This window comes from Scylla paramamosain, chromosome 1 (assembly GCF_035594125.1).
Source record: "Scylla paramamosain isolate STU-SP2022 chromosome 1, ASM3559412v1, whole genome shotgun sequence".
Lineage (NCBI taxonomy): Eukaryota > Metazoa > Arthropoda > Malacostraca > Decapoda > Portunidae > Scylla > Scylla paramamosain.
In genome coordinates this window covers 1,724,318-1,742,768 of record NC_087151.1, presented here as the reverse complement: position 1 = coordinate 1,742,768, position 18,451 = coordinate 1,724,318, and the positions used below count along the sequence as shown (strand labels likewise).

The following is an 18,451-nucleotide window of genomic DNA, read 5'->3' as shown; positions in this document are numbered from 1 at the left end:
TAGTAGTGGTAGTAGTAGTAGTAGTAGTAGTAGTAGTAGTAGTAGTAGTAGTAGTAGTAGTAGTAGTAGTAGTAGAAGTAGTAGTAGTAGTAGAAGTAGTAGTAGTTGAAGTGATAGTAGTAGCAGCAGTAGAAGTAATAATAGTAGTAGTGTACCATTACACTCTGTGTTATACATATATCTACTGCTACAGTCTCTCTCTCTCTCTCTCTCTCTCTCTCTCTCTCTCTCTCTCTCTCTCTCTCTCTCTCTCTCTCTCTCTCTCTCTCTCTCTCTCTCTCTCTCTCTCTCTCTCTCTCTCTCATTCCATGACAGCAAAAGATCCTCCCCTCATGCCTTACAGATGAAGGAAGGACATCGCTCCAGCGCTGGCGACTGGTCTGACGGTAATAAAGATGAATTGGAAAAGAGATCATTTTACAGTACCTTAGTGTATCTTATCATATACTTTAGGAGAATGACGACATACATATTATCCTTAATCGACCTTTTAATACAAGGTACACACATAAACCGGTCAAGAATATTTACATAAAAAAATCTGAAAATACGTAGAAATGAACAAGGAAAAGGGAATTATGTAAAAGAACAAGAAGAAGAAGAAGAAGAAGAAGAAGAAGAAGAAGAAGAAGAAGATGATGATGATGATGATGATGATGATGATGATGATGATGAAAATATAACAACAACAATAATAATAATAATAATAATAATAATAATAATAATAATAATAATAATAATAATAATAATAATAATAATAACGACAACGACAACAACAACAACAACAACAACAACAGTAACAACAATGATAATAATAATTTCAACACTGATTTACTGATTATGTGACCGAAAGCTTTAATCACTGGATGGAAGCAGGCTTCTGTACAACTTTAAGCTTGTTGTTTGGGCGGGACTGGGCAACGAGGGAGAGATTATCTGTGAAGGATCGTGAGGCGCGCCATGTAGCAACTTTAAGAGTCAGTGTTGGAAAAGTCACTTCCTCATTAGCACCACCATCTTACTCAACATTCATCACTCCGGCACCGACTTCCGTCCTAATAATGTTATGTATGCAGGTAGCCGCGCTTCCTCGTCCTTCATTCTTACTTCCACATTCTTATATACGTACAATGCATGTGTGTGTGTGTGTGTGTGTGTGTCATCTGCTGGTCACCCAGCCAACCGTTCCCCCTACTCATAGTGACCGATCTTTGGGTTGGACTGAGATCACTCACACACCACACATCGGGACAGCGAGCCCTCGGGTTACATACCGTATCTACTTGTTCGCCCATTTACCTCGCCACGCCCGGGATTCGAACCCGGGCCTTCTTGGTTGTAAGCCGAGCGTGCTAACCACTACACTACGCGGTGTGTGTGTGTGTGTATGTGTTGGTGTGTGTGTGTGTGTGTGTGTGTATGTGTTGGTGTGGGTATGGGTGTGTGTGTTTCGCCACAATGTCGAGGTTCACTTGCCCGACTCGTGACCGCCAACTTACCCCTGAGCGCTAGGAGCCCATGAAACCCCGAGCTGTTGGCATGTGTACCTCTTCCGCTCCACACTCTCCGTTCACCTGCTCAGGGCGAACAATAACTACTTGCTACTCAAAAAAATAAATAAATAAATAAATAAAAAAATAAAAAAAATAACAATAGGATTGAGAGATCAGTGCGACATCGGCTTGTCACAGGACAGCCTGGGACAATACCACTGAGCTAGTGAGTTATCTGTGTGTGTGTGTGTGTGTGTGTGTGTGTGTGTGTGTGTGTTAACGTCAAAGGCACACACTAGAAATAAAAGTTAGGTAGATCATTAATTACAAAAAAAAAAAAAAGGGTTTTCACCCTACCACTCGATGTCTTTTCTCTTGACTTTAAAAATCAATGTATGTGAACGGTCATGATGTTTTATTTGTCAACTGGTTGTTCTATTCATGTATTCTATTTATATATTTATTTTGTTTATTTGCTCATCAATCTATTTATCTGTCTGTTTATTTATTTACTTGCTCATTTATTTTTCATTTATTTATTTGTTCGTCCATTAATTTATTTGTTCATTTATCTATTCAATTACTTAACAACTTATTGACTTCCTCTTTTTTCTTTTTCTTTTTGTTTGTTTGTTAGTTTGTTTTTGCGTGTCTGTGGTGTGGGAAGGACTGGCTTACCGTCTTACTCAGTAAGTGATGCAAATCTTGAATCACTCTTAAGCGTCAGGTGTGATACAACTGACTTTACCACGCCTAGCCCGTTGACCTCTTGGCATATTCTGGTTTGCACTCCTCTCCGATAAATCTCAAGTGTTTCAAGGCAACTGCTACACCTCGTCAATTCATACACAAGTAGGTCACAAGTGATGGGGGAAACTTACATTGAAATAATGGTTCAATAAATAGTGTTTTGAGTGAACACTAACAGTATTTCATCACTGGGCGAGTATTTCACCAAACACGACAAAAGAATACGAGTTCCAGAGATCAAGGAGCATTACAGAATGAGGGGCATCGCCCCCAAAGGGAAAGTTACATAATAGATATAAAAGACATAAAGCTGATAAGCGGACATGCCTCTTGCTTGACAACAGTTCTCCAGGGACCGCATCGCATCCAGGGTCTCTCCTGGTCCAACACCTCATGCGGCCGGTGTGAGCGGGATGAGCTTCCCCGCCCTTCCTTAAAGTATCTCGTGTGTTAATCCTACAGAGAAAAAAATCCCATGTAAATAATTACATGGAGGAAATTATAGGATTTGCTTACAGATAAACTAAACAAATTAGTGTTATATATTATATATATATATATATATATATATATATATATATATATATATATATATATATATATATATATATATATATATATATATATATATATATATATATATATATATATATATAAAACCCTACAAAACATAAAGTGTAGATCGTAAGAAAAACTCTCTTACGTAAAGGGTCTGCGTCACAACCCGACACTCCCTCACAGCGAGCAGGATGCATCCCTGGCGGGGCAGAGGGCCGGGGCCGCCCCTCAGATTCACTGGCTCTGACAATGTGAAACAGTTTTATACTAAATAATCAGGAAAAATAAGTGCAAAGTGTATGTTTCATGTCTTCACTTCCCAATACAGCGCGGGGAGCGTGTTCATCACCACGGTGCGCTTGATGATTTTCCACAAGAGGAAAACTTTGACCTTCGGCTCGGAGAACAAGTCATTCCCTTCATGGAGGCGTTGTCCTAAGACTTCTGCAACATCTTCTGGAAATCAATAGGGAAAAGCATGGACACATGCAGTTCCGGATGTGAGAATATATTTGTCTTATAATTGTCATCGCAAATGAGAACACCTATTGCTCCTGTAGGATACAAAACATTATACTTGGCAGACCGTGAGGGGTAAAGACGAGCACATTTAAGTGGGAGAATGTTCCCCTTTAGGTATAAGGAAATCCTAGGAACAAAAAAGAAAGGTAAAAATACCTTCATCTCTTTTCCCTGCCTCTAAAGGATTCTCTCCCTGTTGCGTCCCCTTCAGCCGGCCAGCGCATTGCTGACTGGCGCGCAGATGCTCGCTCCGCCCTTGCATGAGACCCCTCCCACCTTCCCACGAGGAGTATATACAAGCCCTGGCGCTCCTCACCGCCACTTCGAAACTGCCAACGCTGTGCTAAGAGCACAGCTCTGGCAGTAAGATCTTCTTAGCTCTGGGATTTACTAAAGATATGTGAAATAATATTGGACTACAACAGAGGAGCAAATTTAATGTGCTCTTGCTCCTTTAAAAGTTTATAGAGAAATATTCCTATTCATGAATACATATAACTAAGTTTTGAAAGTTATCTACGAAAAATTAAATCGTTCACTAAGAAGTGACGTGATATTCATGTTTCGTAAGAGGGAGTCAGCTGCCAAACATTACAAGATGATGGTGGGGAGCGCCATGCAATGGGTGAGCGGCGTGCTGGGCACCATCACGGTGGAGCCAGTCATGCTGGTGGATGGAGCTTGCAAGGAAGCAATGCTTATTTACACCGAAAATGTTCAGATGAACAAAATTTGCTCCGTCAAACTGGGATATTCACCTGAGGTAAGTAAGTGTTGGTGTCTGTCATGGTGAGTGACAACTGCGTCACGGTTGATTTGTACCAGTAACACATAAAGTGTCTTCTCTGCAGGTTTGTGCAATCTGACGGCCCATCCGCAGGAAAGTGTCAACGTCCAAAGAGAGTTTTCCTTGTTCGCCTTCTACAACAGCATCCTCATGTCCATCCCGCCACTCATCTTTATTCTCTTCATGGGGGCCTGGAGTGACAAGTATGGCAGGAAGGTGCGTCTTTGTCACATCATCTACACACATCCACCTATCCCCATACCCATGCTCTCTCTCTCTCTCTCTCTCTCTCTCTCTCTCTCTCTCTCTCTCTCTCTCTCTCTCTCTCTCTCTCTCTCTCTCTCTCTCTCTCTCTCTCTCTCTCTCTCTCTCTCTCTCTCTCTATATATATATATATATATATATATATATATATATATATATATATATATATATATATATATATATATATATGAGCGCGCGCGCGCGCTCTATATGTGTGTGTGTGTGTGTGTGTGTGTGTGTGTGTTATAAAAGTTCCCATTCTGCATTGCAGATTTCTTTGCTGGTGACTATGTGTGGCCACATGATCTACGCCGCTGGGTACTTGGTGTCTCACTGGCAGACCACCTGGCCGGTCGAGTTGCTCTACCCAATAACATTCTTCGACGCTTTGGGCGGAAGTAATGTCGGCATTATTTCCGCCACCACTAGTTACATCAGTGATATAACAAACGAAAAACAACGAACGTCACGTATGATCGTGGCAAACTCCCTGTGGTACCTCGGGGGCCCCGTGGGAACCTTGGTGGCGGCTGTGATGATTAAGCACGTCGGCTACCACCTGCCCTTGGCCATGGCTCTGGTGGCTTACGTTGCAGCCACTGTGTACATCGTTATTTACGTCAAAGAAAGTCACGGTCCTTTCGCAGGGAAAAATTCGCACGCTCAGGAGTCAGCTCCGCCGCAGAAAGTGACAATTGTCAAGATGTTGGCGGACTTCTTTAACTGGAGAAGAGTGGCAGAGTCGTTCAAAACTGCCTTCAAGAGGCGTGACGGCAACTTACGTGCGATACTTATCACTGTTATCATTGCAAACAGCATACGTCGTTTGGCCAGAGGTAATTTTGTTTGCATTCACTCACATTTCAGTATCCTCCTGACAATATTCTTAACGATGCCCACATGCACGTTAGCGGTGTTGCTTTAGTAAGACTCGGTGGTATGTTGCAGGGTTCTTCATGTACCAGTTCGTGCGTCACGTGCTGCACTGGGACGCCACGGATTACGGCTACTGGATCTCCTATCGCAATTTTCTGGCTGCTTTTGGTATTGCATCTTGTTTTTAGTGTCTGGTTTATTGACATTTGTGAGTGCATATTATTAAAGCTTCAGCCACAAAAAAACCGGTGGGGCTGACTAGTATATTCTAGTATATTCTTTTCAGGCTCTCTCTTCCTCGTGCCTCTATGCTCAAAGATCCTTAACATCAAAGACACGCTACTCATCATCATGGGGGCGTTGTCCATCGTGTCGGAGTACGCGTGCTACGGCATGGTGGGCGGCGTGGCGCAGACCTTCCTTATGTGGCTGGGTCCCGCTGTCAGCATCATATCCAATGCTTACATTATCGCCTTCAGATCAATGTCCACCAAACTGGTCACCTCGCAGGAAAAAGGTACGTTCATTTTGGCTGTGAAGTGTGTGTGTGTGTGTGTGTGTGTGTGTGTGTGTGTGTGTGTGTGTGAGTGTGTGTGTGTATATATATATATATATATATATATATATATATATATATATATATATATATATATATATATATATATATATATATATATATATATATATATATATATATATATATAGTTCATTTGCTTATTTATGTAATAACGTGCATGGTGACGCACAATTGGATATCAAACAGTCACAGACAGCCGCCCCACTCTTTATTCATATTCGTATGTCGTGACTTACACACGGCACTGACGGAGCCATCTTCCCGCAGGACGCATCAGTGCCGTCATGGCGGCGCTCAACGGACTCATGCCGATGGCCGGATACGCTATCTATTCTCCAATCTACTACTACACAGTGGACACTTTTCCAGCAACTCAGTTCTTCTTCGGCGCGATCCTCAACCTCATGGTCATGATTGCTTTCATGTAAGCACCACCTTAGACTTATAAAATTTGGAATGTGACCGTTAACTTTGGCAAACTATTGCTGGAGTACCTGTACCTAGAGACAAGTACAAACAATGCCCTTCTTTTTCAGAGGAATTGAGGTATCGAATGCTGCAGTAATTCACACCAACGATGATGCAGAGAAAGGGAAAAAGGACGACACTTCCAAAAGCGTTCCTGATGAACCCAAGCTGAATAAATTGCCTGTCACCCTCACACCGCTCAGCAGGTCAGCCAGTCTGCCAAGCGGTAGATGCGCCTCCTGGATTCCTAAAGGGTCAAGGCAACCCCCATCCCGCAACGAGCCCACGGTCTGGTATAGCAACGCACTCACTGACTCCGAGCTTACAGCATCGGAGGTGGGCGGCAGCTACTCAACAAAAACTAGTAAGTGACTCAACAGGCTGGGCCAAGGGCATGGGATTCGATGGCTGGAAGTTGATCCACACCCTAGTGAACTACCTCATTATGTATTGCATGGTAGTGAGTAACGTACCAGTGCACAGGCAGAGAGAGAGAGAGAGAGAGAGAGAGAGAGAGAGAGATGAATGCATATTAGTGACCTGGTAGCGTAACTGTTTTTTTCATAGCTCTCGACCCACAACCGAGAGGTCTGGGGTTCAAATATACTCCCATGATGCAATACTCCTGTACACCCAACAGAGGAAAGGTACAGGCATAAGTCAAGCTATGATCTCGCGTTTCCCCGGAGCAAGAAGGCAACTTTGGCTTCTTTCCCGTGCGCGCGCGCGCGTGCGTGCTTGCGCGCGTGTGTATGTGTGTGTGTGTGTGTGTGTGTGTTTCTACGGAAAGACCGGAATAATTTGTGCCACATCGAAGTGTAGTTGCAGGTTTACTCAAGGTATATTTATCACATTAGCAGATGGGGAATGTTATGTGGAACGTACTTAAGAGTAGCGCGTGCATTTGTACGAGCGGTAGCCTTTATAACATAATATAGTAAGAATTTAAGTAAAACAATATGGACACGATCGAACTATGAAAAAATTTCAGAAACAATACTGATTTTCATCTGATTCAATTTTTTTTTTCTCGTAAATGGATGCAGTAAGTTTGTAAGTGTAAGTGTTATGGTGCTGAAGCTAAACTGTTCTGAAACATTTCCTTTCTTTGTTCAACACATGTGGCCCACGCTGAGGAGGATAGGCTCTGTCGATAGGCTACATTGTAAATTCTATTGTACGTATGTACATAACTACCCTCTGCTTGTAAACGCTGTAATTATTTAAGACAGGTTAGGAGATGTTTGTACGCTTAAATAAATACATTGACTTTATTCCTTTGTATTGTTATGAAACAAACCCCCATCGCAGTATCCTGGTTCTTGAAACCAGTATAGCAAGACCAGTTTTTTGTGTTTTTGTGCAGCACGTTCATAGGCAGAGGTCGGATAACCCATCAGCTCAACAACAAAAACAAAAACAACAAGAAAAAACACACAGGAAAAAAATCCTTCAATGAACTTGAAAAACCGACTTTGTAACGTTCAATGATGTATTTTCATTTGCAAGACTACCACCACAGTAACTGAAGAAGAGCACTCTTGAATTTCGTTGCACGTGTTGAGAAGAAATATCGAGTTACTGAACTGGAAAGCAGTGGACCGAAAGCCACCTGCCAGCCCGCCACGCCTCTCCGTCAGCCTGCCCTACCACATGCTGTTACAGAGCCAGGTAGCGTCTTCCTGCCCGTGGCTGAATATTTCATTACCAAGGCTACTTGACATTGCCTCCCCGACACACACACACACATACACACACAAACACACACACACACACACACACACACACACATAACTAAGAGGATATAAAGAAGAAAGACAAGCTAAATTCAATGAAAAATACTTGTTCTTCATTATACTTATGCACGATTTTCTTTTCTTTTCTTTCATTTCTTCTTTCTCATACATCTGACTTAGGACGAGTATCAGAGACCTTAGGAACCTTATTAAACAATCCAGGAAAAAATCATAAAAATCTATGAAAAATTACCACCTAAAGCGAGATGGAGAATGATGAGGAAAGATGGCATTGCGACGTCACAACACGACCATGAATAAGACTTAAGAAACCTGCCGAGAAAAAAAGACCACAAAAAATTTCCTACTCAACTTCTCTCTCTCTCTCTCTCTCTCTCTCTCTCTCTCTCTCTCTCTCTCTCTCTCTCTCTCTCGTCCTTCTCTTCCTCTTCCTCTTCCTCCTCCTCCTCCTCCTCCTCCTCCTCCTCCTCCTCCTCCTACTACTACTACTACTACAACTACTACTACTACTACTACTACTACTACTACTACTACTACTACTACTACTACTACTACTACTACTACTACTATTACTACTTCTGCTACTACTACTGCTACTACTACGATTACTACTACGACTACTACAACGACAATGACGACGATGACGACAATGACGGCAACGACGCGACGACGTTAAGAAGAAGAAGATGAAGAAGAAGAAGAAGAATATAATAATCTTCGTCCTATAATAACTTCATTGCAGGAAATAATTGATACACGTCAGGGTGACACGCATCCGATAGTGGCTGTTATCGTCCGGGACTGCACGAAAGCAGGTGGGTGTATAGGAATGTAAATAGTACTTTTAATCCGGCGCGGACGGTTGGGTGCTTGGCTAATCCTAAAACTGGTTCTGATCGCTCTAATTTTCACTTTCAATAGTTCTTTCATTACTTTGGTACTAGTAATTCAGTAGCAGCAGGACCAGTCTTAGATTTGTTAAGATCCTAAACTTTTTTTTTTCGAGTTTCTATTTCTGGATCACCGTCGTGGGGTTAAGAGAGTCCGTCGGTATTAGTGAAGTGATGATGTGTAAGTAGTAGTTAAAAATTTAATTAAATTAATCTAGCAGTGTGGTAAAGCCCACACACTTTCTATCTCTTGCTGTCTTTCATCCCATTCTTTTCACCCCATATTTCCCTCTCTCTATATTGTTCTTCTCTACTTCCCCCACTCTTTTGTATTAAAAAAAAAAAGTAATAGTTGATAATATACATGTTACACTAGCTAAAAAAATTATTCAGTAGACAATGCAGTGATGAATGCTACAATATATTTCATCTGACCATATTCCTCCCATCACGGAACCCATCCCTCCCATCACGTACAAATGCCCATCCTTCTACCACATCCCTTTCCTTACGAGCCCTTCATTAGTACGTGATTCCCCGGAGCCTCACTTGCCCTCCCCTTCACACCTGCCTATCTGGTTTGGCGTCAAAGGATAACACCTGTCATTCCTACACCTTTCACCCGCTCTCGCCCCTCACTGCCTCTATTAATCATATAATCTCGGAACTTCACAGTGGTTCAGAATATCATCTTACTTGTAATGAAAAAAAAAAAAAGAATAAAAGAATGATTGCATTTATCATATCAGCAAGTTATGGGCACAAGAGAGTTAAGAGACGTAATTTTCATACAATGACACATCTGTATGTCCGTGGCCTTCATGGATGTATCAGTATCAATAATCTGGTTTTGTCTCACACTTCATAACACGTGCCTCCCTTCCCCCAGCGAAATATATATATCCCAGTCTCTCTCTCTCTCTCTCTCTCTCTCTCTCTCTCTCTCTCTCTCTCTCTCTCTCTCTCTCTCTCTCTCTCTCTCTCTCTCTCTCTCTCTCTCTCTCTCTCTCTCTTGTACTTTATAACATATTTGCCCTTTGCATCACAAAACAGTATCCATCATGTCATGCTCATAGTGTTGCTATGTAGTCTTTTTTTTTTTTCCTTCGTGTAACCGATCCATCGACTCTCCCGAAACACCCACACCAAGGCTGTGAGATTCATTCTAACAATCTTTTTTTTTTTTTTATATATAGACCAGGTTTGTGTTTTTTCCCTCTCAGACCCCATTATTTACACCGCGAAGATGTCCTCACTCTGTTCCCGCTCAATTTCTGGGAAGGAACTACAATTGAGGTGCCATCAATCTACCCAAAATGCTACTTCAGTTTTAAGTGTTAGGTTCAGGTTCAGAGTAAATTCCTGGGTGGTGCTTCCACGCCACTCTCTTGCAACCACACACAGTACGTCTACATGGCGCTCTGCTACTTTTCCCTTGTCTCCTTGTTAACCCAACTTGCGTTCTATTAAGTTTTAGCTGTAATCAAAGCCTTATTTGAATATGCGAAAATTAAGCCAGATTATATTATGTTTCTAATTCACTTTAGTTTTACCAGTGCCCGTGCAGTGATCTTTAGCAGCTCAAGGATGTACCAGCAGACCCACCCACGCTAATGTTACTTACACAGGCTTCAGAGATCGACCTGCATGCAACCTTTACCACGGATGGCTAAAAGTCAACCAAAAGAACTGGCTGACCTTGGCGAGAGAAGGCTCGCTGGGTACGCGGTTACCCCACCAACAAATCACCTTCCCACCATTATGAGCTGCTCCAGGCACTATACAATCGACGCAAGCACTATCCCTAGCGTAGTATTTACAGAGCCTATCTCCAGTATATATTTAGTACATTTCACGGCATGCAGAATCCAAGTGCTCTCCATCTTCACACCTTTACTTATTGCATAAGCAAATATTTTCAGACTCATTTGTATTTCAATACTCAACACACCACAGAAGTTTTCCGGCACATTCTCCACGGCCATACATCTACACAATGCCGGCAGCCTTGCAGTTCCAAACATCGTCCATACATCACGGGCATTATGCACCACACCTTTTCCCCAGTGATGGTTATTTGAGCTGTTAAAATGCGGAAATCTCTTTTAGTACGTAATATTCGCCATTGAGAAACGTTAGCTTCGAGGAAGAAACATTTCTGGCTTGGATGAAGTTTATAACGGCTTTCTGAATCACTACATTGTGCTTCCCTTGAGTATATGCACGGATTTTAGGCTACCGCTGCGCAGGTCCGAGTGTTCTGGTTATCAACTCAGTTCCTCATCCCGTCTCGGTTTCCCAGACCTGCCCACAGTATTTTATTGGCCAAACATCTCAAATTTGTCACTGCGTTTTGGGCACGTTGATAATTTTGAGGTCACTCTGTCTGATAGAAATGACTATAAGAGACTGCAGATGCGCTACACGTGGCATCAAGCAAATCTCGCGCAGATCAAGTTATCAAGGACTCTTGACTCCCCGTGGTGACTTAAGTATTGGTTCTCATTAGATCGGTACACGAGAAAATGACGATCACCACACATTATCATTCCTTCACTGATTTTTCCGATAGACTTTCGTGTTTCACCTGACACGAAATGTGAGCACCGGCAGAAGCATTAAAAACCTGTTTGGCTAATATTCTTACCACTAGCAGCATTTGGTTATGAGCGGCGACCTTCATTCCTAGACAGGCGACTCCGGGAACGGTTTTGCGTTTCCATGATATTTACCGGACTTCAGGCAACATTTGCTACAGTAAGCATTAGCTATGGGCTAACGATAAGGGATAATTATTCGTTTATTAAGGCCATTGAATATTGAATGCTACTCGCTAACCTTCATGGAAAACTTCATATGGTTAGCCTCACTGAAACTACTAGTCACGCAGTCCTTTATATTGTTCGCTACTGTTTTTGAAATGGCCAACTATCTATCTGTCTGTCTATCAGTCTATATATCCATCTGTCCATGAAATAACCAATTCGTTAATTCTATTTATCTATCTATTTATCTACCTATTTATCTATCTATCCATCCATCATCATCATCATCACTTCATTATATTTGAATGGCAGATTTCGAGCTTGCATCGGTCAACTCTAGCCGTTTAGTGCATCTCACCAAAATACTCGATGACATCCAGCATTACAGTTTTCCCCTTCTTTTATATCCAGGTTATTGGTTTGGTTCTCCCAATCTCCCAGTCTCTCCCATTCTTTATCTCCGCAGCACAAGGACAACCATACACTCGTTGATATTCATACATTAATATCCTAGGTTCTGTCTCGGCTAAACTCGTTGGTTTTTATTATCACTTTTTTTATTTATTTATAATTATTTTTTTTTTATGCTACCGCTTCCACGTGACCTTTTACTACGCGTCGGCTTCTTAGCGCTTTTCTCTGTTATTTTGATTTTCACTAATAGACTGAAAACGTTGTCTTGCTCACGTGCGAAGCTTGCAATCCAACTTTGATACGTATGAAAAGAAGATTAACAAGCAATATATATATATATATATATATATATATATATATATATATATATATATATATATATATATATATATATATATATATATATATATATATATATATATATATATATATATATATATATATATATATATATATATATATATATATATATATATATATATATATATATATATATATATTATAACAGCGTTGTGAAAGAGTTGATAGGGCAAGAAGTTTGGTTTAGATCATTGATGAATAACAGGAATAGAGTGGGTGATATGACAGAACCCTAAGGAACACCACTGTTGATAGACTCAGGAGAACAGTGACTGTCTACCACAACAATAAAAGGATCTGAAAGGAAACTTGAGATGAAGTTACAGAGGATAGAAATCAAAGCTTTGTGCCAGACTCTATCAAAAGCTTTTAATATATCTAAGGGAACAAGAAAAGTTTCACCAAAATCCCTAAAAGAGCATGACCAAGACTAAGTAAGGAAAGCCAGAAAATTACCAGTAAAGCAGCTTCAACGGAACCCATACCGGCGATCAGACAGAAGGTTGTGAAGTGATAGATGTTTAAGAATCTTCCAGTTGAGGATAGATTCAAAAACTTTAGAGAAGCAAGAAGATAAAGCAATAGGACGGTAGTTTGAGGAATTAGAGCAGTCACCCTTTTAAGGAACAATTTGAATATAGGCAAACTTCCAGCATGAAGGAAAGGTGGATGTTGATAAACAGAATTGAAAGAGTTTGACTAGGCAAGGTGCAAGCACAGAAGCGCAGTTTCAGAGAACAATAAGACAGGCCCCATCAGGTCCATAAGCCTTCCAAGAGTTTAGGCCAGCAAGGGCATGCAAAACATCACTGCAGAGGATCTTAATGGGTTGCATGAAGTAGTTGCAGGATGGAAGAAGAGAGGAACAAGCCCCAAATCATCCAAAGTGGAGTTTTTAGCAAAAGTTTGAGCTAAGAGTTCAACTTTTGAAATAGATGAGATGGCAGTGGTGCCATCTGGTTGAAATAAAGTGAGGGAAAGATGAAGAAGTAAAGTTATTGGAGATGTCTTTGGTTAGGTGCCAGAAGTCATGAGGGAAGTTAGATCTTGAAAGATTTTGACACTATTATTGAAGGAGTTTTTTGGCTAGTTGAAAAACAGACTTGGCATGATGCCAGGTAGGAATATTAAGTGCATGAGATTCAGGTAATGAAAGGCTCAAGTACCTTTTCTGGGTCACCACTCTAACATGTACAACACAAAAAAAGGTTGTGTTAAACCAAGATCTAGAAGGTTTAGAGCAAGAGAAAAGTGAAGAATGTATGCCCCCATGCCAGACAATATCACCTTCGTTATGCGCTCAGCACACAGATACAGGTCTCTGACACAGAAGCAGTAGTCATTCCATGGAAAATCTGCATAATACCTCCTCAGGTCCCCCCAATTAGCAGAGGCAAAATGCCAGAGGCACCTCCTCTTCAGGGGATCCTGTGGAGGGATTGTAGCGATAGGACAAGATACAGATATGAGGTTGCAATCAGAGGTTCCCAACAGAGAAGATAGGGTGACAGCATAAGCAGAAGGATTTGAGGTGAGGAAAAGGTCGAGAATGTTGAGCATATCTCCAAGATGGTCAGGAATACGAGCAGGATATTTTGAGCGACTTTTTTTCATTATACAGAATATTTATATGATTAAAGGGAGTTCAGGAGATTACTGTATCACAAAGTGCCCTGATTATTATGGGTTTTATCTCTTTTTTCTTCCCTAATACTATAGTTATTTTCTACCTTTGATGTATTTATTCAGGTCACAATTCAAACTTTCTTCCACAAGTCCACGCAAATCACCTGCAGTTTGTACAAGTTTAATTATTCGGAAGTTACTTTAGGTTATGCTGTTCTCATGGTATGTACATGATACCTCATAAGAAGAACGAAGTATATTAAATATACTTAGTTCCTCTAATGAGGCATCATGAGCATATCATGAGCTTGAGTTGTTTAGTACATAATTTCATAAAGGATTAAATCTTAATCCTCTATGAAATTACATACTAAACAACTCAAGCTTTTCAAGAATTTCATTGCGATGAAAATTACCATTTTATATTACCATGCCTGCCATTATTTACATTGCTTGCCACTCTCATACAAACAGAAAACTATGAGCAAGGAGACTTTGCTCAATATCAAAAGTAATTTATTCTTAGATTTCTTTCTGCACACTAGCAATCAATCATACATCTGTTGAATGTCTCCTTTCTCACTTATCCTGCCAGTTTCTAATTTACTGTTTACCAAGACATTCATTATGAATTAAGACATGTAAATAAAATGTCAACAAAGCATATGCATATGAACACAAAATTTAATACAAAAATATGTGGAAGAGGTGCCACTGTCAGTTGGAGAGGCATCCATCGGTCACCAAAATTAACATGTACCTTCACCACACCCTACCAAGCACATATACATTATATAATACATTTGACATACATGGGCAATGCTACTTACAAGTACTGTGAAGCCTTTACAGGGCAAATTCCATATTTTCTACACTCATTTGTCTGCCTGGTTTCTGCATTAAAATCTCTTTATCAACAAACAAAATTTGCCACCTTGAATATAAACAGACCACGTTCAAACATTACCTGATGCCCAATATATATTTGGCTTCTTAGGAACACATTATATATGAATTCTTAATGGCAAAATCATCTTCATTACTGATATAAAAGTGGAAACCAATTTAACCTTGTTGGAAGCTTTTCTTTACTTTTTTTGTGTATGCTGCAGTATTCCAAATTCAATTTGTCAGTACAGTGTTCCCACAAAGCACTGGCTTAAAATCACACAGATCACAAGATTATTTATATTATTGTACTAAATCACATTCATTCTGTCTATCTACATCTCTACCACTCTCCCTACAGGAACCTCCCTCAAAGGAAAGGCACAAAATAATGCAAAGCTATTTTTTACTCTGTAAGTAAAGCACAAAACTTAAGGTGGTTTATCAGCAGAATAATACTGTATATTCCAAACACTTGCTGAACACATCATTCTACAGTACACCAGGATACACCCAGTGGCTGGCCTTTCAACTGACTTCCATCATGTACTGCTAGGAAAGATCAAATGTATATCAAAAACATACACTGGAATGATATGAGTGATACATGAAATACATGAGTGATACATGAAGCACACACATAATTGTGTTTTGCATCAAATGATGTGTAGTAATAACAGTAAAAAAATATGTATTAATTAATTAAAAAATCTATTGTGAAACTATTTTTGTATTACAATTCATCAAAGTGAGAAGCTATTGAATTATTATTTTTCCAAAATTTTCAATAAATTAGTAGTCTTAGTGCTTCAAAGCCAATTTGTCTTGCATGTCAAAGAAAAAATACCACAAAGTAACAAGAGAAGCAGGGCATACAGGTAGTAGATACTGTACAGCACATCACCTTTCCAATTGGTTTAGATCAAGACCAGTTTTCTCATGACATTATTCTATATATTACAAGTTAAATTAGATACTTTAACTACTAAGACCTTAAACAAACTTACCAGGACATATTTCCAGTACTATATCTCTTCATATATCATGTAATAATTAGTAGTTCATCTGAAGCTTTCTTACCTCAAGCAACATTCCACACTTGCAGTATGGATCCCTATTCCTTCATCATGTTTTTGTCCAATTTTACCTTTGAATCATACACATAATATCTACTATAAGGTTAGGAAGTTACTAAGTGGCATTGCATTTAGTTAAGGAATTCCTTCATCAGTACATTTAGAGAAAATGTCAAGAGACAGAATGGTTTAAGTTGGTTTTAAATGCCATCATATTTTGTTTTTAACATTTCCAGTTTTCTATTTCAGTTAAGGGATGCGTCACATGCCTTGACTATGATACAACAATAAATACTGTATCTAATTCTTGCAAGAAAGTAGTGGCTGACCTCTTCCAGAAATGAGGGTTGGTGTCCTGTACCATACCATATGCCATCTGTAGTATTCTTTCTCTATCTTCTATAATTTTACCCAAGGGTTGTGCTGTGCTGGAAATCCACCCACTTTATCCACTTATCCTTTCTCAAAGTAGTGATCAGTCACATGTGCAATGAATATTTGGCTCTAAAAAGCAGCTGATTTAGCATGGATGAGTAGCAAATTGCACTAGAGAGCTCAACTATGGATAAATCCAGTTATGAGCAGCACTCACAGTTATTTGGGTGGTGTGTATGTAAACTCTGGACATTAAAATAATTCATAGGTTGTCTTAGTGCAACTGGGGTCTGTTATGGGCAATGGAGAAACCCATGACATCTTATTTATGGTGGGCTTGGATGTGCACAGCTGTGGTGTGATGTGGCAGCTGATATGAAAACTGCTGGCTTTAGTTCTAGATCATTGAGGTGTCTTAGCCCAACCATTAAGCAAGAGTTGTTGCTAATATGTTGACTGTGGTTACAATTCTTTCTAATATGTTTCCAAGCTTTCCTTTTGTGAGATATGTAGGAACCTATCATGGCATACTCCCTTGGGGTGAGTTCTTATGAACAGGCATCAAATATATAAAATTTAAAAAAATATAATAGAATGTAGTGTCTCTTCACATTTACCACATTATAGAAGTGAATTACAATTTACAAACATTCAATTTATTATTCTGATATTATGAATAAAATTATTTTGTTCATTTTCTGATTTACAAAATAAAAATTTCAAGAATTAAACAAAAAAAATGCAAAGCAACTTATTTCATGGAAACAAAAAAAATCTACATTTGATCCCAAATGAAAAATTTACTGCATACTTATATTTTTCTTTCAGAAACATAGCTCATTCATAAGTTCTAAATAAGGAAATTAAACATTATTGGGAAAGCAGCAATTGTTAACACATCTTCACATATGCAGATGTCTGTTACTTAGACCCAATACATAATAAGAGACCACAGTCCTTACACACACATTACATACACATCACAATAATTATCAGAATGTAACCATAGAAGTCTGGGTTTTCACTACCATTTGCTTCTCTCTAGCAACCTACAACACTAGCCAGAATTTGTATTAATTTCAGGTTCTAGCACATTCCTATATTAAAAAGAATCCTACTCCTTCCATCCACCACACACTGACTCTCTAAGTACGACTTCATAAAAAATTTACACATCATCTATAGGAAACAAGAGAAAAAAATGAGATTCAAATACTTATATAGAGTTTTCAATGCCAAGGAATTTAACATTCAAGAGATTCAAGGAGTGAAGGGAAATAGTTTTAAGAACAATTTTTTATATCTTCATCATGTGAGTGGTTACTAAAAGTGCAGTTTTATAATGACTGAAATGTAGTTGACTGTTTACAATAAAAGGTGGTTGATTCTCTAAAATGTTAATGAACATGATAACTACATTATAAAAGTCTTAGATTAACTATTATTATATGAATACCCTTGGAAATCATAAATCATTACTTATTTGTAATCTTTGATATTCCTATGTGCCCAGAGCATATTGATATTATTGTTACTCCTCTAAGTAGACCATTTCACCACCGATGTATGGACTCCAAAATTCATTCTGCTACAAGTATCACAGCCTACACCATGTGATCCAGTAAGTGGAGCACATGATAAGTGGAACACAATATCTAAAATAAATTAAACTGTCCTATATATTTGAATATGCATTAATACCTCATGCCCAAGTGATAATGAACCTACATACCTATGACGAAGACAAATATGCAAAGATAATTTTCATATATATATACAAAGTATCTTACATGTTGGGAGTATAGTTACAAAGATTTAATGAGTTCAATTAGATCACCAAGTAGCCTACATAAAGCAAGGACTTCTCTAAGCATAAGCTTATATAAGTTCAATTCAAGTTGTTATTTATGCTTACTGTACTACTGTGTGTCTGTGTGTGTGTGTGTGTGTGTGTGTGTGTGTGTGTGTGTGTGTGTGTGTGTGTGTGTGTGTGTGTGTGTGTGTG

The 18,451-nt window shown here is 39.4% G+C and overlaps 1 protein-coding gene and 1 non-coding gene across 2 annotated transcripts; one reads left to right on the top strand and one right to left on the bottom strand.

The window, feature by feature from the left end:
* Positions 1 to 1,300: 1,300 nt before the first annotated feature.
* Positions 1,301 to 1,374, bottom strand: Trnav-uac (transfer RNA valine (anticodon UAC)). Its single transcript has one exon. It is a non-coding gene; the product is annotated as a tRNA-Val (tRNA).
* Positions 1,375 to 3,634: 2,260 nt separating this feature from the next.
* Positions 3,635 to 7,569, top strand: LOC135111228 (proton-coupled folate transporter-like). The gene is made up of 7 exons (XM_064024733.1): positions 3,635 to 4,086; positions 4,161 to 4,326; positions 4,646 to 5,210; positions 5,323 to 5,418; positions 5,537 to 5,767; positions 6,095 to 6,251; positions 6,364 to 7,569. Exons 2-7 carry the CDS (start codon positions 4,261 to 4,263, stop codon positions 6,665 to 6,667), a joined length of 1,419 nt encoding a protein of 472 aa, XP_063880803.1. The 5' UTR covers positions 3,635 to 4,086; positions 4,161 to 4,260; the 3' UTR covers positions 6,668 to 7,569.
* The last annotated feature ends 10,882 nt before the right edge of the window (positions 7,570 to 18,451 follow it).